Source organism: Panthera tigris, chromosome C1, assembly GCF_018350195.1.
Source record: "Panthera tigris isolate Pti1 chromosome C1, P.tigris_Pti1_mat1.1, whole genome shotgun sequence".
NCBI lineage: Eukaryota > Metazoa > Chordata > Mammalia > Carnivora > Felidae > Panthera > Panthera tigris.
Window position 1 is genome coordinate 150,402,190 of NC_056667.1, and position 23,437 is coordinate 150,425,626.

Below are 23,437 nucleotides of genomic sequence, written 5' to 3' on the forward strand. Positions count from 1 at the left end.
TTTTGGGTGGCTGAAGCATATCATCCAATTTAAATTTTTTAAAAGACCTACCCACATCCATAGTTTATTAAAGTCCTGGATACTTTCTTATACTGAGGTAGAAGTTAGTCTCCGTTATTACGGATGACTTTCTTAATGAAACTGTATTTAAAAATATATCCTCTAAGCAATTGAAATTTTGTAAACACGTTAGATACCAGACCCAGACTCAAGATATTTTCAAATGGTTCAGGCAATAATCTCTCTCAGTGTAAGTGGGATTCATTTTAAAGACCTGAAATTAGAATAGGGGATTTCTTGCTAGTGTCCAACAATTCTCTACTCAAGAATAAATCTGGCTACAGTCAAACGGGGAAAGCCTCCTAATACGAGAAAGTCTTATGCTCAATAATTTTTCAAAATAATTCTACCTTTTTTAAGTGAGCACTTTCAAGAATCTTATGTGTAAAATACTTTATTTCAGAGGCTTACTCTTCACAACTTTCGCCTGTAGTCAGCGGACAGAATTATTCTTTTATAAATGAGGAAATATAAGTATGTGATCTTCAGTGTTGTCTACAGGACTGAAAGAATGAATCATCGTTGAAAATCTCTACTTAATCCATCATTCCGTTCTGTTTGTCAAGAAATATTTGGGTTCAAGTGGAGAAATGGGAACACTTAGTGAGTAATACATTTCATAACTCTGCATTCCTGTTTTGCTTTAGATTTCATTTCAATTCCCTCCTAAGCCCTGGTACTTGTATACACCATTCCATGAATTACTTATCCAATAAAACCCAGTAATATTGAAACTAGTTTCAAGTTCCTTCAGCTTGAGCCACATTTTTTCAATATTTCTAAGGACACATTCACTAATACAATAAAAAAAGCGCCATATTTGCATATGTAAAAAACCTTAAGGAAATCACCTAGCTTATCCTTTCCTTATTCGTACCAAAACCTCACAAATCCCTGCACAAACTGTGGCTTTCAAACAGAAGGTTTTACAACCTGTCTGGGATAGTCACTCCAATATTTAACAACCTTTACTGTCAAGATGCTTTTATGCTTATTTTGTTTATAATTAACATTCTATTTTTGCTGCAGATGGAACTCACTTTCCCTTTCTTTGGTTACAATAACATGGAAAACTGGTCATCAAGTGATTTTAAAACAGCAGTAAGAAATGTTACAATGAGGGGCGCCTGGGTGGCTCAGTCGGTTAAGCGGCCGACTTCAGCTCAGGTCATGATCTCGTGGTCCATGAGTTCGAGCCCCGTGTCGGGCTCTGTGCTGACAGCTCAGAGCCTGGAGCCTGCTTTGGATTCTGTGTCTCCCTCTCTCTGAATCCTCCCCCGTTCATACTCTGTCTTTCTCTGTCTCAAAAATAAATAAACGTTAAAAAAAAAAGAAATGTTACAATGAATAAAAAATTATGGATGTTGTATTTTTAAAAATGGAAATTTGACTTGTTTTGAGAAATATATAACCAAAAATTGAAACTTATATAATCTCTAGCAAATTGTAGACAATAGATGACATATACACGATGAATAAATGATCAAATTAGTGCAAAATATATTTTTTGATGGAATGTTCTTATCTTTCCTTGGTTCAAAAATTACTGCACTGGGGATCCTGTGTCTCTCACTTGTCCTGCCACAAATTTCGGCAGGCATGACCGACAGCCTCAAATACATGCCAATGAAGACATCTGCCTTAACTCCCAAAGAACTATCTAAAGAGAGATGCAGTCACTTTATGTATAGAAATATATTATGTATACAGGTCTTCAAAATGTATTTTTTATTTAAATTTGAACATGAGTGTGTCTAATGTTTTAGCAATTCACTTCTAACAAACTAATGGTAACTACTGTAGAAATCAGGTTCAGAAAGAATGCTGACAAGATGATCAGAATTGCTATACATATACTTCCTAAGTTTTTCCTTGCATCCATTCTATGATGCATCTAACAGACTAATGAAGCAAACATACCAATGTGAATAGAAACTCCTCTTTTCTATTAAAATTTCCCCCAAAGAGCACTGTAAATACTTAGGTTTCAAACACCTTGCCTGCATTCAGGATTCATGAAAAATAACAGTAAAGTGGGAATGGAGAAAGGTTGACAAAGCAAGTGATGAATCAAAAGAACACCAATTTTCAGGACAGGAAGAGGTTAATGAAGTGTGTAGCTAAAGAGAGAGCTCTAGATTCTAACAGTTGATCTATCTGAAACTAAGATTTGCCACAGATAAGCAAAATATGGGAACACTTGAGGCAGATAATGAAAAGTTGACTTTTTGGAGACTGAGCCGATAGTGTTATTCTCTTGCATCAGTGATATTGGGATAATTTTCTATGGATGGCATCATACTTGACGATGTAAAAATTAAGAAATAGAGAATCCCTTCCTTCCTGGGTCCGACTGGATGGCACTGACATCAGGAAGATATTAAGGACACAGGAAAACCAAGTTATTGTTAGTATTCCTTTCTTAAACATTTTTTTAACATTTAAAAAGATTAAATGGTTGTTTTGAAAAAGTGAGCAATTCTGCTCATGTATCTGCTTCAGTAAAAATGTATATGTCAAACTGTCCTCAGCATTGCTAGCATGTATGTATTATAGCTAAAATAATATAGATCCAAAATTTGTAAAGGTTTCCTTCTTCAGAGTTGAATGTAAATGAAACTGAAGTGTCACGGTTGCTTACCACTTAGAGAAATTGGCAAGGAAGACATTAATGTTTAATTGGCATTGACAAAATTGTTTTCTCTAAGGTTATCCAAGATGCTGTGATGCATAGAAAACAACATTTTAATAATTCAGCTAGAATTAAGCAATTACGAAATCATGACTGTTCTTATATTTAGTTTTAAAACACTCCTTCAGTTGATTATTTATGTCTTCATTTCGTAGAAATGTTCACCTATGAGCACATGAAAGCCCTCTCCTGGACTTCCTCTTTGTCCCAGAAAAGGCCACCAGTTCTTGGATATCTAAACAGCAGAATCGTTCCTGCCATTTTTAAAAATGCAGGTTTCAAGGCTTTACTTTAGACCTACCAAATATGAATCTACAAACTTTTTTATAAGACCCACACAGAAATCAGTGCATGGTCCTGATGGACAAACACTGATCTAAACCAATCTTTACCATGATTTCATCTAATTTATGTATAATTTAATGGATCTCAGTTCTTTTTCTTATATTCACATATATATCTTCTAGATGCTCATGGAGTCCTTGACTTGCCTAAATGCCATCTGTACTCGGATGACTGATAGGCATCTCAAACTTCACATGGTTCAAACAGGAATTTCTACCCCATAACGCACCTTCTTCCCCCCAGGCTTTTCCCATTTGGATACATAAGTGGCTACCTATAAAAGTCGCTTACGTAGTCTCCATCCTCCAAAATACTTCAAACAAGAAGAAACAACAAAATCTTTGAACCATCATTAATTCTGCTTTTTTTTCTTACTCCAGCAATATTTAGTTCATCAACAAGCCCTAACAGCTCTCTTCTACCATTTTCCAAATGTATTTACATCTCTTCACCTCTACTGCCACCATGTGGTGCAAACCCTTGTTGTTTTGTCCCTGCTACATTATAGCAAAAGCTCTAATATCATTCCTCTGCTTCTACCCTGACTAAACTTTCTGCAGACATCCACCATGAAGTCTTTAAAACTGTCCATTATATCATATTATTCTAACTCAGAAGGCTCCACTGCAGCCAGAATAAATACCAAATGTCACTGCTCCTTGTGATTTGGTCCCTGTCTGCATTCTCATATCTTAGCACTCAATGGTTCAGCCTAGCTGCCACTGGCCTTGTTTCTATTCTAATACACCAAGCTTGTTCCCCAGTTCATTTTCACTAGTGTTTTCTTCTGCTTGAAATGCTCTGCATGTGTTTTCATGAGGCTCGTTTCTTTGGATCAAGTCTCAACTCCGCAAAGGTCTTTCCTAATTTCCCCATCCAAATTAGCTACCCACTGAAGTCGCACTGCACTACATGGCTATTTTCTTGTCAGTTCACAAAGTTCTTAAGAGGAAAAACAAAATAGCCTCTTCCTTCACCATGTGCAACCTTCTAATACTGCTCTTTCCTCTTCTCTTTATTACCAAGATTCCAGCAGGAGGGAGTCCTACTCCCTGCCTGTTAATTTCTGAAGATACTTCAGTTTGGCTTGTGACCAGTATCTGATCCATTTGCTACCAATGCATACTGAATTGACACACCCAGTGACTTGTTTTCAGCCTTCATCCTACTTTATATATTTACAGTATTTGACACCATCTTCTTGAATTTTTCCTTACTTCTAGTTGAGTGAGGTAGTAGAAGTCCGGTAATGCCTACAGTGGTCTCCAACAACAGCAAAAATCTTCTGTGTCCTATATAATTTTTCAACATATCACAGTCATTTGTATGGGCAAAAATGAAATTTATTTACTAAGCGTCAATGCTGGGTTTTAATATAACAGATATTCACTTTTGTACATTTTAACATTCGTGAAAATATCCAGGAATTTAGCTACCATGTAAACTGAGAGATAATGAACTAGTCCAGTTTGGACCTTCATTAACAGGTGTTTGCTATTTCAGGAAATTACATCTTCAATGATATCAGGTCTTGTAGTACGTGTGTACTGTGCATATACATCATGGCTCTGCCAGTCTATGAGCACTATGAGTCTATCTCACAGTCCTGAGATTTCTAGGTATGTTAATATATGCATGTATATACGTACCTACCTGCATATATGTATGTATACACATAAAAACCTATATAAGCACATACATATATATTCAACCCTTGTGTTAAGATGAAAATATAAAATAAACCAATAATGTTCAGTTTAATGTTTAATTTATTGCTCAAATATGAACTTCCTCATTATAACTAAGTACAAGCATCTGATAACTCCATTATATCATTTAATGTAGACCTATCTGAAACATTTACATATTCAACTAGGTATTTGATGAACATTTATTTCTTCTTTATATTAAGGGTGGACATTATATTTTATGTTTGTGAAATTATATGTATAAGAAGGCTATACTATCTATGACTCTTATTTAACAATAGTAGAAAGGGGCATTATAAAATATTTCTTATATTGGTTCTGATAAGACTGGGAACCGACGCTTTATAGCTCCATGCTTCTAGTGGGCTTCCTCTGTGACTGGCTTGGCTTTCCTATACTTTCTACCTGAAAAACTTCTACTGGCAATCAGGAACCCTTCCTTCCATGCTCTTATGTCCTCCTGTACCTAACATTATGAAAGCATTTATCAGATAGTATTCCAGCTGCTTATCCACTGCTCCCCATTCTAGACTGCAAGCTCCCAGACAATGGGATCTTGTCTTACTGTTTTTGTTTTGTTCTGTTTTGTTTGTGTAAATACAGGATCTAGCCTGTTGGCACATAGTTTGTTCTTAAAAAATGCTTATAGAATGAATGAATCCACCTGAGTGGAGGCTACCATAACACTTTCTGGGAATGGCAAAATGAATTAAGTCAATTCTCATTCAAATTTGTCAAAAAACTACATGAAATTCTAACTGGTAAAGCAGATAAAATCAAGCCAATCCTTTTTAGTGGAGGTGGATGGCTCTGAGTCTTATCAGTCTGTCTTGATGTCAACTCTTGAGGGCCTCTGAACTCAGTCCAACTCTCTCAGGCACCTCAGCGATACTCCAGTTTGAAAAACATTGCACTGGATAATTCTCATCAGAGTGACCTCTAGCCTAATGATTTTAGGATTTGTCACTTAATTTGGGGTTAAAAATCCCCAAAAGTCTTTTTTATTCTATACTCATATGATGAAATGTCCAAAAATAGTTCCTTTGAATATAAGAGCTATTTTCTCTGGAAGCATTTTCTTCTTCTTCTTCTTCTTCTTCTTCTTCTTCTTCTTCTTCTTCGCAAGAAACAAAAATGAATGCTGCATATTTTTAATACTATTATTACATGACATTATACACTTTTGGAAAAGTATTATTCTGAAATATCATTATGTACTGAAAAGCCCGATTAAGAGTTTCATTACAATTATATACTATAGTTTGTATATAAAAGAAGTATCTTCTTTATTACTCTTGAAAAATGTATGAAGTAGTCCAATCCATCACAGGTATTATTATTACCTCTCATAGCTGACTCAGCCCAATAGCTGATACCCTTAACCCCCTTCCAGACCCATCCCTGCACTTGCTACCTTTGATGCCGACATACTTTCCTCACAATATGCCTCATGTTCCTGTGCTTTGCAATCCAGTAACTGTCCTCAAAATATTTTCTTTCTGTCTCCCATTTCTTCAGGTTTCCCACATGCAACTAGCTAATCTAATACCATTATATGATTATAGATAATAAATATTTGTTGAATAAATGCCTTATTAAAGTATTTGCAGATTACTGTGGTAATGTGTAAGTAAAATGTAAGTAAAATGTAAGGAAGACTTCATTAAGAAACAGAGACTTTGGGGCGCCTGGGTGGCTCAGTCGGTTAAGTGCCCGACTTCAGCTCAGGTCACGATCTCACGGTCCGTGAGTTCGAGCCCCACATCAGGCTCTGGGCTGATGGTTCAGAGCCTGGAGCCTGCTTCTGATTCTGTGTCTCCATCTCTCTCTGCCCCTCCCCCGTTCACGCTCTGCCTCTCTCTGTCCCAAAAATAAATAAACGCTAAAAAAAAATTAAAAAAAAAAAAAAAAAGAAACAGAGACTTTAATCCAAAGGGATGGGAAGAAGAGGAGTAACCTTTGGCAAGCACATATTATGTACCTAGTACTGGGTTAGTCTCTTCATATATGCTGTTTTTATTTTTTTTATTATAAAACTTTTTAACATTTATTCATTTTCTTTTGAGAGACAGAGAGAGACAGTATGAGTGGGGAAAGGCCAGAGAGAGAGGGAGACATAGAATTCAAAGCAGGCTCCAGGTTCTGAGCTGTCAGTACAGAGCCTGATGTAGGGCTCAACCCCATTAACAGTGACATCATGATCTGAGCCAATGTCAGACACTTAATGGACTGAGCCACCTAGGCGCCTCATATGCTGCTTTGCTGCTTTATTTTTAAAAAATCACAAGAGCCTACCTTTCACCATTTTACAGAAAAATAAATGAAATCTTAATAAACTATCTTGCCAAAATATAGCAAGTAAGTGGCACAGATGAAAACCAAACCCAGGTCTGTCTAAGTCCAAAGTCAGAGCTCTTCACCTATCAGATCACATCTTAAAAAAATGAGTGGCAGCTTTGGGAACATGGGGGAAGCCATGACAGTACACAGGAGTGGAGAACTGGCATTGCTTTCTTTAGGCAAACTTCACTTTTTCCTTGATGATATATGGGAAATGTGGTCCGGAGACCATTTTTTTCCAGAGACTATTTCATCCTCTACTAATGTGAATCACATAAATTTTCTCCTGTTTCAGTTCTCTTAAACTCTTGCCTAAAATAGTGATTATCTAAATTGCATAGGTTAACTTTATCATTTTCAAGTGATACAGTAATGGCATTAAATAAGTCAAATGTTGCATCCTAGAAATTCTACCTTCATGGTCATAATCAGCATATCCAAATACTCACTGGTTTGATTATTATGGATTAAATCTCATCAGTAAAGCAACTACTCTTAACAATCCTATTTACTTATTTATTTGTTCATCCATTCTTCTATTTCACCAAGTTGAAATTTAATTTGCTGTTGGTATACATATTTTAAAGTTTGAAAGAGTGAGATTTTATTCTATTGTTTACCAGTAAGAACATATTTGGTTTAAGTACATGGCTCACCCATTGTAAGAAACTCATAAAGATAAATATCTATAAAGAAGTATTTCACTTTCTTCCCTCTTACTTAACAACGAAAGTTAGGAGTATCTGACATGAAAAATTCAACTGGTTTAAGAGCAGCTAACTTTTTTTGAGTATATTCCTAAGAGTTTCACATGCATTATCTCCCTAGATCCTCAAATTAAAAATAAATAAATAAAACAATGTAAGGAGGGGTAATATCATCCTTACAGAGGAGGAGAGTCAGGCTTGAGGCTTTGTGTGAGGTTTGTAGAACCAGGAAGGATATATTGCTCCATTGCCCTGCTCTTAACTGCTCAGAGTTTGACAGGCAGGGTCTGTAGGACAGAATTTACTTCTAAAGCAATTGTTCCTCTTGGCAGAGGAGGATTCCTTAATCGGTCAGGGAGCAAACATCTGCAAGAGGCATTTTTGATATCTGATCTCCTCTTAAAAACAAAAAAGAAAAGATGTGGTTTACCCTGAATTTTAAAAATTCAACACACTGAGGTTATCTTTTTTTAAGTTTATTTATTTACTTTGAGAGAAAGAGAGAGAGAGAATGACCTGGGAGGGGCAGGAAGGGAGGGAGGGAGGGAGGAGAGAGAGAGAGAGAGAGAGTGAGAGAGAGAGAGAGAGAGAGAGAGAGAGAATCTCAAGCAGGCTCCAAACTGCCAGCATGAGACCCGATAAGGGGCTCAAACTCACAAACTGAAAGATCATGCCCTGAGCTGAAATCTAGAGTCTGACACTTAACTGACTGAAACACTCATGAGCCCCCACATTGAGGTTATCTTTCCCAAGCCATTCCCTTAGAATTACTTTCACATCTTCTGTAAATCCTTCCATGACAGAATCTAGGAAACTTATTTATAATAAAAATTAGTGGCAATTAAGTGGAGGGGACATTAGGAGAACTTTTGGATCAAAGAACCTTTTGAGAATCTGATTAAAGTTATGGACTCTATCAAGAAAATGCACACTGTACACGTACTTGTCAGATTTCCTTGAAGTTTCCAACTTTATAAGATATTGGGGACACAGAAGTATTTTCCAACGTAGATATTATTTAAGAGAAAGAGTTTTGAACACGACATTTCAGGAGATGCCTCTTCTATATAATTTGAACATAAACTAAGCTCTGGCTGTCTCAAACTGCAATTATGAGTTAAGAAAGAAAGAGACTTTATACCCATGAAGTTAACATGTAGAGACTTTACATTCTGGAAATGTGTTATGTGTTATGAAATGCTTTTCCTACAGTCTGTTTTCTTGGTTAAAAGATAAATAGTCTTTAGTATCTCTTAGTATAAAAAGAGAGAACTATGAATTGTTTGCACTGGCAAAATTGTTCCATTTCATTTTATAGCATTTCCAATGAAGTGAATTTCGTCTCTGAGATATAGGACGTTTGTAAAGCAACCACTTGTGGTTTTTTGGCAGTCAAGATAGATGCACTTTAGTAATTGTGATTTTTCAGAAAATAAGAGTCTTAAGCAGCTCTTACCTCATCAGAACCAGATCCAAAAATCAGCAAGTCAAAAGGAATTGCTGCCACCATGTCGATCAGGAACCAGCCTTTGAAGTAATGTATTGCTATTTTGGCCGGGTCACTTACCACTTCTTCATTCTGATTTACATATGTGGTTCTGAAGTTTATTAAAATATCTATGATGAACATAATATCCACAATCAAGTCCACCACATTCAAAGGGCTACAAGAATAGCCGCATTCTCGTCTTTTCTGTTCTTCTCTGTCATTGAGGAGAAAGGCTGCAGAGTAGGGCGTGAATATAGCAGTGTATATGACCAACAGCAGAATAAGCCAGTCCCAGACTGCCTTGAAGGGGCTGTAGTGCAGTATTGTAAACTTGTTGATACGTGGTGTCTGGAGTTTATATTCTGGCAGGACATCTGCTCCTAAAGAGAGAACCTGAACACAGAAGAGAACATTACACAGTATATAAAAAAGTCATTATGTGACCTCTTAACCTATAAAAGTATGAAGGTAATTATATGTCAAAATCGATTAGGAAGAATGCATGTAATTGTGAAGTGTGTAAGTAAGAAAAACACGTACATTGAAACGAACCCAAATACCGCCCCCCCCACTATGTGGTATATTTGACCCCAGAAAACTCCATTGGTATTTCTTGATAAACATGATTTGCACTGAAAAGTAATGGCTATTGTCACTCTGATAGCAAGGAATGGTTGCGGGTTCCTTTGGAACATACTACTACTCAGAAATAAAAACACATACCCGTTTTTAGAAAATCATAAAATCAGACTGATACACGAGTAATTCAGTTTTCAAGCCTTAGAAAGGATTGTCTGTAATGAATAGAAACAGCCTACTTGGATCCAGATTCATATTTAATTTACATATATTTAATTTATAATTAAACCCTGATAAATTAAACTCAACTCATTGAAATCTTTAATTATAATTTTTCCACCTGCAATCTGTTTTTAACCTTGGCGGGGGCGGGGTGCGGAAAACAGAAGAGATTAAAATAAACACAAAGGAGTCTTTTTCCTAAAAGGTTGAGAGAATATTTTATAACCTGGGACAAATGTACTTTCACCCAAACTCCTCCATCACATGTAGAGAATCATGAAAAGACAATGGTGCAAAGAGATGTTCAGAATATCGATCTGGAAATGTTGCAAGATTAGTATCACCAAGGGGTACGTAAATCCTGAGATTTGTTCTACATAACAAGACACTGGGTAAAATAAAATAGCTCATCTTTTAGAGTCTTGATTGATCTGAAAAAATGAGAGCTCAATTTGAATCATAACCCAGTAGAAAATTTCATGAGTTGGTAATTTTTTTAACTTTTTAAATGTTTTATTTTTGAGAGAGAGAGAGAGGGATAGAGTGTGAGTGGGGGAGGGGCAGAGAGAGAGAGAGAGAGACAGACAGACAGACAGACAGAATCCAAAGCAGGCTCCAGGCTCTGAGCTATGAGCTCAGAGCCTGATATGGGGCTTAAACTCACAGACTGCAAGATCATGACCTGAGCTGAAGTCAGACACTTAACCAATGGAGTTACCCAGGTGCCCCCATGAGTTGGTAATTTTAGACAAAGTTTCAAGAACAAAGCTCAAAACAAAAAGGTTACCTAGCTACCTAGAAAGTGTAATTAGTCTAAATATATGGGTTTTACAAAAAATAAAAAATTTTGATGACTCCACAAATGGCAAAGACATGTTTTAAGGGAGCAGTAAGTTATAATCTTGTATTATGAATATTCCACCTATACACAATGGCCCTATTTCAGAGTTAATTTCACTAAATAAATTTTCTTAGGCTAGATTCTTGCAAATACAGCTAATATATGCTCATCTTTGCAGTATGAACCTCAGGCAATCTCCTATTGGTTAGAGAGTATTATTTCTGCGTTCTTGATAATTCTATCCCTATAGGTTTTAACTTGATTATAACAATATCTTAGGCAAATTTCATTCTTAAATCTTATTTTCATTGTCACATCTCACACCTTTTTTCTCCACATATAATGAGTTACCATTCTTATTTTAAAAAAAACTTGAGAAGTATAGTAACAACCACAAGTGAGGTACAACATGATTTTTAAGTATACCAGAAGAGTTCAGTTAAAATAGGCAAAGATGTTTGAAGATAAGAGCTAAACTGATTTAATTCAGTTTAAAAAAATAATAATAATAACAAATCAATAATAATAATGAACTTAACCATTTTTTCAGTCCAGAGTAAATCTGAACAGGAAATAGGGCTTTATTTTAAGCTATTATGAGAAAGGACAGGAATTAATTATTGGTAAAAAAAGAAATCTAGAAAAAAAGTGATTTTATTGTTTCTGGAAGACTAAAGATCTTCAGAGTCCAAGATTTCAATCTCGATCTCTAACTCTAAAGAGAAGTATGTTTGTAAAATCTGTCAGTTGATGAGTGCAAACTGATAGGACTCTAATCCTGTAACGGTCAGTACAGAAAACAAGCCTATAACATTTTGGTTCAGAAAGAATGGATCAGCTCTTAAGATGTCATTATATAATGTCCTTTTCTAAAAACAAAACAAAACAAAGCAAAACAAAAAAAGCAGGGAAGATTCGGAGTGTAAGAAGTAAAACCCAAAACCTTATTTTGCCTCTCAAAGTCATCTAAAACATGGACCTATTATATCTTTCCAGTTCCCTCTCTCAGTAGATTCTTTTATGCACTCTGACAAGTCTTGGCTAAAATTTTTGAACTGTGGAGATCTTACCAAATCCCTAAATTCACAAATATCTCTCATTAAAAAGGGGTATATAGTTATTCAAAGAGAATGCCCAAAAAGTCATTTTTAAAGAAAGGGATATTTGTCTAAGTTTGTTTCCTGCTTAAGTGACATGCCCCTGATACCAACCTCCCACAGAGGGCAGTTTGAATACTTGTTTTAGCAGAAGTCTAAGTTAGACTGCATTCAGCACAATGGAGCATCCCCTGAGAAGTGAAAACTGTGGATGGAGCCCTTTCCATCCCACACATGCAAGCATTCTTTTAACAGTTAGATAACCACTGTGCTAAGAGCTGGAGACTGAAACCTTGGGAAGATACTGTCCTAGACATTGCAGAGTTTACGGTCTACTGGGAGAAAAAGACATGCAGGAAAATGGGAGCCCTGCTGAGGTCCACTTGGTTCATTTCTGGGGTTGGTGGTGGTACTGATGAAAGGGGTCTCTAAAGAGGACTTTGAGGGAAGGATGTCACTTGAACTAAGACTTCAAGTGGGAAGAAGAAAAGAATGCAGCTGGGGAATGAGGATACTGGCAAGGGAAGAATAGTACAGGTAGAGGAAAGAGAATGAACAAAGGTAGGGAAGCATGGAATAATCTGTTGTGTGTTGAGGAATTACAAGCTGCCTTATGCTGCTGATGGATAAAAGGCAAGGGAAGCTGTGGTGGGGATGGCAGTACCGAGAGACAAGTACAGACTCCTTTTAAGGGAAAGATACTTATTACAGGATCTCAATGGTAACGGCTATTATTTTTATTTATAGTGTTAAGGAAATACATGCAAAAGTAAAACAAAGTTAAAACTCCTTATGTTTATATCTCTTAATATGACTGTTGTGGGTTGAACTGTGAATCCCAGAAAGGTATGTTGAAGTTCTAACCTCCAGTACCTGTGAATATGACCTTAGTTGAAAAGAGGGTCCTTGTAGATGTAATCAAGGGAAGATGAAGTCATCTTGGATTGGGGTGGGCCTTGATGCGATAACTGTTATCCTTATAAAAAGAGGGAAATTTTGGGGCAGAGATGCAAAGAAACAGAGGGATGATGCCATGTGACAATGGGGGAAGATATAGCTGCAAGCCAAGAAACACAAGGAGTGGTGGTAGCCACTAGGACCTGGAAGAAAAGCCTGGAACATATTCTCTCCCAGAGCCTCCAGGAGGAACCAACCTTGTCAACATCTTGATTTTGAACTTCGAGCCCCCAGAATTGTGAGACAATAACTTCTGTTGTTTTAAGAAATCCATTTTATTTTGCTATGGCAGTCCTAGAATACTAATACAATGACAAAAAATGACAATAGATGAATTACAAAATATTTGCAAACCAATGAATTCAAACTATCATCACTAATTGAATATTTGACACATCTGTAAGTCAAAAACTGTTGACATTTGGCTACTGTGTGGGGTTTGATCTAAGGGGTAAAATATTTTTCTCTATTCTTAACCTCAATGCCTTTATATCAGGTATGTTGTCAAAATACTTCAAAGATTGGAGTCCTACGTGGCTCAGTCAAGTGTCCAATGCTTGATTTCGGCTCAGGTCATAATCTCATGGTTGTGAGATTGAGTCCCACGTTGTGCTCCACACTGGCAGCAAAGAGCCTGTTTGGGATTCTCTTTCTCTCTCTCTGTGTATCTCTCTCTCTCTCTCTCTCTCTGCTCCTCCCCCCTCTCAAAATAAATAAATAAATGAACAAAATAACACTTCAAAGTTTTACTGTTATTTTAGGGTAATCTGATCTAACTCTTAATTCACATTTTTCTCCTACTGGGCTTCAAAATCCCATTTAAATCATGTTCCTTCATACTGTATAAAAATCTTTGTTTAGCTGAAGTTCAGTTTTGCTTTGGGGCATTATTAAATTTTAAATTTAGTGATTATCTACTCAAATGATTTTTGGAACTGGCTTCAGAAAGTTAATCCATTTGTTATATTTCAATATACCTATTGATAGCTAACCATTGAAATTTGTTAAATATAGCAATGGAATGTGTTTTGACAATGCATTTGCAGTAATTAGTATGGTACCAAATTATATGGTATAAGTTCTTTTGATTTCTGCATGGGTATGCCTGTGTTATATAATCATTCAATTCTCTCATGAATTCTACTAGCCAATCACTTCAAAACTTTTATTTATAGAGCATATTTTAGCACCATGAGGTCTCATTATAAATCCAAATGTGGTCATAGGCACTGAAGTCAGGTAGCACTCTGTTATTAAGTGATTATCTTACTGAGTCAGATTATTTTGTTGTTTTGAGCTTTCACCAACATACACACATTTTTAAGATTTTCTGGAGGAACTTATGGCTGTTTGAGAATATTCTTTTCTGTGAATATTGGTTTAAGAATTGTTAAAGGTTACCATACAGAGAAGGCAAGGTGACCAAATTTAGTTTTAGATAAATGCATCTGGCAATGGAAAGCGGGAGAAACCAGAGGGGGCAGGATTAGAGGCTTGGAGATAAATTAGGACTTTGGTATGGAAGAAAGATAGACAAATGCAGAGAGATCAGGAAAGCCTGTATTAAGGAAAGGTGGCAGAGATTGAGAAAAGGACACTTTTGAGAAATAAATGCATCTTCAGATAAGGATGAGGAGTAAGGAAACATTTGTTTCTTTGTGGTTTCAATGAGTTTTATTATAGCCTATCACAGTAATATAAATCTATGAAGGCTAACCCATTTATGGAATAAGGCAAAGAGTTCTAGACTTTACTTATTTTATTTTCAAATTTTATTTAAATTCTAGTTAGTTAATCTACAGTGTAATATTTGTTTCAGGAGCAGAATTTAGTAATTCATCACTTACATATAACCCCAGGGCTCAACACAAGTGTCCTCCTTAATCCCTATCACCCTTTTAGCCCATCCCCCACCCACCTCCCCTTCATCAGCCCTCAGTTTGTACTCTATAGTTAAGATTAAGAGTCTCTTATGGTTTGCATTCCTTTTTTTCCCTCTGACCTTATGTTCATCTGTTCTACTTCTTAAATTTCACATATAAGTGAAACCATATGATATTTGTCTTTCTCTAACCGACTTATTCTGCTTAGCATAATACACTCTAGCTCCATCCATGTTGTTGCAAATGACAAGATTTCATTCTTTTCATGGCAGAGTACTATTCCATTGTGGATATATATATATATATATATATATATATATATATATAAAATTTGGGATTCTCATATATATGTGTGTGTATATATATATGATATATATATATATATATGTGTATCTATCTATCTATATATATATTCTTCTTTATCCATTCATTAGTTGATGGACTTTAAATGTGAAGATCTGGGTTTAAATTCCAGATACATTTTTTTTCTTGTAATTAATTTAATCTCTCTGGATCTATGCTTTTTTGTTTTGTCTTGTGTTTTCATCTGTGTAATGGAGATAGAATCTTTGCTCAAATCACCTCTCTATACGGAGTTACCATATCACATTAGGTAATTTCTATAAAAGTAGCTGATAAAATGGGAAGTATTTACATAAAGTAATTTCATTGTTGTTTAGAATTCTAGGCTTACTTATTTATATCTTGATTCAGACAAATCAACTATAACCAAAACATTTATGGACCAATTGGAGAAAGTTGAACATTGACTAGACATTGATAATATTAAGGAAATGTTTAGTTAACTATTCACTGGAACACACTAAACCAAAACATAGTGGCTTATAGAGTGGCTCTCTATGGATGAGACATTTAGGCTGGGCTCAGTTGGGCCATTCTTCTGCTCCATAACAGTGTCAACTGGGGTCACTCAATGATGTTTAGGTGTGGCTGAGCTTGTGTAGAGAATCCAGAAAGTCTTAACTGATATTTCTAGTACCTTGGTGGGGATAGTTGTAAGGCTGGCCTCATGACAGATGCTGGAACAGCTGGGTGGCTCTTTTTTTCTAGATAAATATAGATATAGATAAATATAATCTAAAGACATATATCTATATTTACTTATCTAGCTATAGAGAGACTTTTTATATATACAGTTTTTATAGAAACTGTGTATATATATAGAGTTATATAGAGAAATATATAATATAAAGGCTCTGTGTGTATGTATATATATATGCATATGTGTGTATATATATACATATACATATACATAGATACAGTTTTTATAAAAATTATATATAATTTCTTCATATAGTCCCTTTTCATGGCACTTTTCCCTATGGTCTCTGCAGCAGGGTAGTAATATGTCAATGTGGAGATTCAGTTCTCCCAAGAGAGAAATAGAAACATCCAGCCGTCTTAAAGTCAAGGTCTAGGTATAGTACAGCATCATTTTTGCCATATTCTATTAACCAAAGCAGTCACAGGCCAGCCTGGATTCAAGAATATGGAGGAGTAGCCTTTACCTTTTGATAGAAGAATAGCATAGATCCAGAAGGAAGGAATAAATTATGGCCATCTTGGAAACAAACTGTCGCAGGAATTATTGACAATTGTTTTTAGGTGTGATGATATTGTGGTTATTTTTTACTAGTATTTACTTTTTAGGGGTACACAGTGAAATACTTTATGGATAAAGTGCATTTGGGAGTTTGCTTTAATATATGGAATAACTGTGGGGCATACATTCCAAGACCCAGGGTGGATGCCTGAAACTCCAGATGGTACTGAACTCAATATATATATATATATACACACACACACATATATAATGTTTTTCCCTATACATGCACTCTTATGATACAGTTTAACTTATAAATTGGGCACAGTAAGAGATCAACAGCAGTAACAATAAAATAGAACAACTGTAATGATATGCTGTAATAAAAGTTATGTGAATGTGGTCTCTCTCTTTCTCAAAATATCTTATTGTAGTTCACGGACCTTCTTGTAAGGAAGTAATAACATGTCTATGTGATTAGATGAAGTGAGATGTATGTATAGGTATTGTGACATAACATTAAGGCTACCATTGGTCTTTTGTGATAACCAGACGATCAGACGGAGGGTCATCTGCTTCCAAATTATGGCTGACCATGGGTAACTGAAACTGAAGAAAGCAAAGCTTCAGAAAGTGGGGGTGATTGTAATCCAGAGAGGTGGAATGGAAGGCAGAGAGAAAGTCTGGTTACATGTAGCAACGTTAGCCATATGTTGACTATTACTGAAATTGGGGGGTGGGCATATAGTATTCCTTTTATTTTCATAATAGTCCACCTTTTTTCACAATAATAAAAAAAGGAATTTTAGAAGTTCAGCCAGAAAAGCCTAAGATAATTTGAGGATGTAGTTTCCTGATGGAAAAAAAAGAACTGGGTCTGCACAAATCACAAGGGCTCACTCTTATCAGAAATGAGTTGGTTCCTTGCTGGGTAAGCTTGGATTGCTGTTTTTACAACAGAATGTTTAATGTGCTCTCTGCACATCTCATTCATATTATGTCGGCCTCCATCCATCCACACAGACTACACACAATGCCAACTTTGGCAGCCTTGAAATGTTTGCCTTTAAAGTCCTGTCAAATTGGTGGCTCAGACAAATCATGTTACAAGAAGACAGTTGAACATGCTAAGTCTGCAGATGCTCATTCCTGTGAGTATACTTGGCTACTTTGTTCATTAAGTTAGATTAAAAAATACAGCCACATCTCAGAGACTCATTAGGTCAGACCTTGTCTTGAAATACTTTTACTTTATTAACAATTCATATTCAAACTTCAAGCTTTCATTCTGGATTGGCATATGTATGCTTTTGCATTTTTCCTCCTTAATGCTGCCACTAAACACAATGTTTATGTTAGTTAATGTCATTTTGGTAAACATTGGCATTATATAATCCTTTTATAATCCATTTCTAGGAAATAATCGATATTGAGAAATCAAACGGTTTAATTTCTTTTTTGTTTAAAAAACATGACTATCAAACATGATGGGAATGCAAGCTGGTGCAGCCACTCTGGAAAACAGTATGGAGGTTCCTCAAAAAACTAAAAATAGAACTACCCTATGACCCAGCAATTGCACTACTAGGCATTTATCCACAGGATACAGGTGTGCTGTTTCGAAGGGACACATGCACCCCCATGTTTATGGCAGCACTATCAACAATAGCCAAAGTATGGAAAGAGCCCAAATGTCCATCGATGGATGAATGGATAAAGAAGATGTGGCATGTATATATATACAATGGAGTATTACTCGGCAATCAAAAAGAATGAATTCTTGCCATGTGCAACTACGTGGATGGAACTGGAGGGTATTATGCTAAGTAAAATTAGTCAGTCAGATAAAGACAAAAATCATATGACTTCACTCATATGAGGACTTTAAGAGAAAAAATAGATGAACATAAGGGAAGGGAAACAAAAATAATATAAAAACAGGGAGGGGAACAAAACAGAAGAGACTCATAAATATGGAGAACAAACTGAGGGTTACTGGAGTGGTTGTGGGAGGGGGGATGGGCTAACTGGGTAAGGGGCACATAGGAATCTACTCCTGAAATCATTGTTGCACTATTTGCTAACTAATTTGGATGTAAATTTTAAAAAATAAAAAATAGGGGCGCCTGGGTGGCTCAGTCGGTTAAGCGTCCGACTTCAGCTCAGGTCATGATCTCACGGTCCGTGGGTTCGAGCCCTGCGTCGGGCTCTGTGCTGACAGCTCAGAGCCTGGAGCCTGTTTCAGATTCTGTGTCTCCCTCTTTCTCTGACCCTCCCCTGTTCATGCTCTGTCTCTCTCTGTCTCAAAAATAAATAAACATTAAAAAAATTTTTTTAAATAAAAAATAAAATAAAAATAAAATAAAATAAAATAATAGAAAAAAACATGACAGTAAGAGTTCTTTCATTAATTACAGTCTCCATTTGCCTCCTTGCAGAAAACTGTGAGTTTAAAATTTCAGTACAGGGGCGCCTGGGAAGTTTGCTTGGTTAAGCTTCTGGCTCTTTATTTTGGCTTAGGTGGTGATATCACAGTTTGTGAGTTGGAGCCCTGTGTCAGCTCTGCGCGCGCTCTCTCTCTCCTTCTCTCTCTGCCCTTCTCTCTTTCCAACCCCCCCCCCAAAAAAAATAAAATAATATAACGTCACTTCATACTTCTTTGGAAATAGGATAAATATATAAATCATAAGTCACAAGTAAGTTAATACTAATCATGAAAGTGCTTTAGAGCCATTATGTTGGAAATGGCATAGTAGGCAGGCAAATATTTGTTTTAAAACTGTGAATAGGATTCTAAGGTGCCAGTGATTGAATAGACAAAGGCTGCTACACAATCTAGTACGTTTCCTTAAGAGAGCCAACTTCTCCCACACATTTGAGAAATAACATACTTTAGAAACATAAAACATGATTAATTGAACTATTATAAGGCTTCTCTTTTAAGAGTGAAAGAAAAAAGGGAAAAAACCTCTCACTATATAAAAAGGGGAACTCCATGGTCTCCAGAAAGACACTTCTATTTTCTCTTTCCTGAAACCACCAATTAAATGTACAGTTTAACACAGACTAAAATATGGTTTTCTTTACCAAATTCAGTTTTTCTTCTTGCTTGCACATTGCTATTTGTTTAACCTGTAACAATTCAGTGTTATATAAAACCAAAATCTTTATACAAAATAGCACTATTTATTCAATGAAGATCTACTGCGAGAATTGTGTGCGAATACCAGGATTAATAACTACTCTTCTCTTTTGAAAAGTGCAATAGGGAACGATTAAGCTTTCCAAAAGATTATACAGTACTTTTGGCAGCTGTTAAACGCCATGCTGAGGTGTTGGTAGAAACTGCTCATCTGTTATTTATCCTTTACTTGGGACTTGCAGTTAACTAATAGGCTAGCTGTATTTTTATCTATCGGAAAAAGTAGTAACAAAATGAATCAGAGAGATAAGATAGCATCAGGAGAGATTTAAATTCCCCTGGCTTTTCAGGGGATGATTTAACCAGTCCAGCAAAATCTGAGTAATTTTCCTTAAAACAGGCAGCCCCACTGATGATCCCCCAAATATTTAAATTAAAAGATGCAAAAGATTCACACAATAAAGTCTGTCACATCGGAAGCTTTTTGAACAAATAAAATATAGGACTTAGGTAGTAGAAACACTGCAGCTGTTCATAATCAAATAATTTTCTAAGGCTTAGGTTAAAGTAGACATCTTACAATTTGTGCCTGTGTGTGCATGTATATGTTTGCAGGTATATCTGGCTGAGTCGGAAGACAGTACAATTTTGTAAAAATCAGAGTCATGTAGGCTCATTTAATGTTAGGATTAGTGTTTTGTTTTGTATGTAATATATATGCTAGTACAAAAAATATCTGCTGCTCAAATTTTGTGACCCAATATGAGAAATAGTTTAGATAATATCTTAAGCATTCATAATATTCATAAATTACTGGAAACATATGTCTATTAAAAAATTACAGGTTCTTTCAGAGCCATAAACTCTTAACTCTCATACCAATGGCCAGCTGGACACGGCCTTTGGTTTTGACACCCCACTTCTGTGCCAGGCCGATCTGGGGAGCTTGTGGTATCACCTTATTGCTGATACCAGATGCTCTCTGGCCTGTTTGCTTCCTTGCCTCCTCTCTCTTTCTTTTCTTGTGGAAAATTCACACATGCACTCTTCTCTCCATTTCTTTTATCTATATTTTTAAATGGATCTGATTTAAGGAAAAGGAGCACGTAGCACACTAGTTTGTAAGTAAACCTTTCACAAATGCTTTTCAAAAGCACAGATAACTAAGAAACAGACTTACAGATGGGAAAGGGAGATACAGAGTTTAGCTAGGATACCTGGAGGTAGACGTTCCAGGTGCCAATAGGAGAAGATGCCTGCCTGGAAGATAGAAAGTCTAGGATAGAACCCCCAAGTGGGGTGGAGCTCAACATTTCATCCTAGATAGGCAATGGTTGAGGTTCTGGAAAGTGGATTCATTTGCCAAGAGAGTATAAAAAGAGAGAGAATATACTGAGAATAACTGAAATGTGGGAAAAAGAAAAAGGGCATAGCCAGAATTTCTGGGGCTTAGCATGGTGACTGGAATACATACATAGTAAGTATGCCAAAGAGTGGGCATGTCTGTAGCTCAGAGAGAGAGAGAGAGAGAGAGAGACAGAAAGAGAAAGAGAAAAGGAATGGAGATGGCAATATGGAAAATACGTGAGAGAAAGGATTATGGTAGACAGCTGCTGTGCACCAAAATTTGTTGTTCTTCCTTCCATAGAATAGAGTTGTTGCTGCTAGAACATGTCTGCTTAGCCCCAAATGACTTTCCCAATCCTATTTGAATCTAGGTATGTGTATGTGTCTGATGAAGAGCACTTCTTGGCTGAAGCTTCCAAGAAGCAGGTGTATCTTTTCCTGCTCTCTCTTTTTCCTTCCATTTGGTAAGCACAGATGTTTCCGAGGCCTTGAGTCCTTAAATCCAGTGGAATGGTGGAGCCTCAAATTTAGGAAACTTTGTCACCAAATTACAAAGGGAAAGAAAATCACTCATTGCACAGGAATATTGGCTTCTGCTATTGCTTGAGCATGAAACATAATACTGGGTAAGGTACAGTAATATGGGTGTTTATTAGTTCCAGCAGCTAGCATTACCCTACTACTTGGATCTTTTCCTGGGAATATGCTGCAGAGATTAACATGGACTCCCGACAGATAACTCCTACACATTTTATCAATGCTTTGTCTTTGAGAAAGAGGGCAGTTAATACTGAATATCTTTCACGTTAGTTACCAGGCTCAGTACTGAATTATAGCATTCAATTCTCTCAACAGCTCTTTTAGATAAGCATAATTATCTCCATTTTTATAGGGTAAGAAACTGAGTCAGAGAGACTGAATAACTTATTTGAGTTCTCAGAGCCAACTATAATATTATCAATCATAATATTCTCTAACTTTATTGAATGCCTATTATTTACTGAAAATGATATGGGCAGTTATCTCATTTAAATGTCACAATTGTAGGTATTTATTATTATATATGCAGAACTGCATCCCCAACCAAAAGATATGCTCAAATCTTAACATCCAATACCTGTGCATGTGACTTTATTTGGATACAGGGTCTTTGCAGATATTATCAATCAAGTTAAGATGAGTTCACACTGGATTGAAATGGGGCCTAATCCAATGTGACATGTGTCTTTGTAAGTAGAGGGAATAGACACAGAAGCAGATCCACAGGAGAATGTCATGTGGTAATGGGAGGCAGAGATTGGAGTGATGTATCTATACACCAAGGAACACCAAGACTGCCAGCAACACAGAAGCTAAGAGAAAGGCACGGAACAGATTTTTCCTTAGAGGAGAGGGAGAACATTCTTCTGCTGCTAACACCTTGATTTCATTTTGAGCCTTCAGAACAGTAAGTGAATAAATATCTATTGTTTGAAGCCACCTAGTTAGTGGCAATTTGTATGACAGCCCAGAAAACTAAGACAGTGCTATTGTCTTTTTCACTCTACAGATGTGACTACTGAGGTTAACTAACTTCCCAAAGCTGTCTGGTTCCACAGTGTCTGTTTTCTTATCTAAGCAGTATACCAATATTCAACATATTTTTTTAAGGGTATAAAGTCTGTGTTTTTTGACCAGAAATTCTGTTTCCAGAAGAAGAAATTCTTTTCTTTTTTTTTTAATGTTTTTTTTAAATTTATTTTTAAGAGAGAGAGAGAGAGAGAGAGAGAGAATATGAATATGAGCTGGGCACGGGCAGAGAGAGAGGGAGACAGAATCCACCAATCAGACTCCAGTCTCTGAGCTGTCAGCACAGAGCCCAACGCGGGGCTCGAACCCGTGAACCACGAGATCATGCCCTGAGCCAAAGTCAGACACCCAACTGACTGAGCCACCCAGGCGCCCCAAAGAAATTATTTTCTAAGGGTCTGTGTGAATGTTTTCATAGTTATCAAATACTTTCTAAAATCCTAATCACCTGTGACAAAATAGTAAAGAGACTCATGTAGAACCACTTCTTGTCAAGAGCCTAAATGCCACTTGTTTGGATGGATATACACGTGTAGGACATTGAAAAAACAAACAAACAAACAAACAAACAAACAAACAAACAAACAAACAGAAATGTTAGATGGCCATGATGGCACCAAAAATAAAAACAAAGATAATTTCCATTAATTAGTAATCCATAATCTGTCAAATATTGCTGAACAGGACAGACTCTGGACTGAAATAGCCCTGTTACATATCCCAGCTCTGCCATGGCCATTTCATTTTGAGCCTTCAGAACAGTAAGTGAATAAATATCTATTGTTTGAAGATAGATAGATAAAAACTCACCCTGAGGGAGCACTTGGGTGGCTCAGTTGGTTAAGTGTCCAAACTCTTGGCTTTGGCTCAGGTCATGATCTCATGGTTTTGGCA

At 36.3% G+C, this 23,437-nt stretch overlaps 1 protein-coding gene across 3 annotated transcripts in view; it reads right to left on the bottom strand.

Annotated features, from left to right (window-relative positions):
- The window catches only part of KCNH7 (potassium voltage-gated channel subfamily H member 7), a 154,686-nt gene that overhangs the window by 64,873 nt on the left and 66,376 nt on the right, over nt 1–23,437 (bottom strand). For all 3 annotated transcript variants that reach the window (XM_015535883.2, XM_042994571.1, XM_042994572.1), the window contains one exon: nt 9,310–9,735. In XM_015535883.2, coding sequence (XP_015391369.2) covers nt 9,310–9,735 — 426 coding nt within the window. The remainder of the gene's footprint in view (nt 1–9,309; nt 9,736–23,437) is intronic.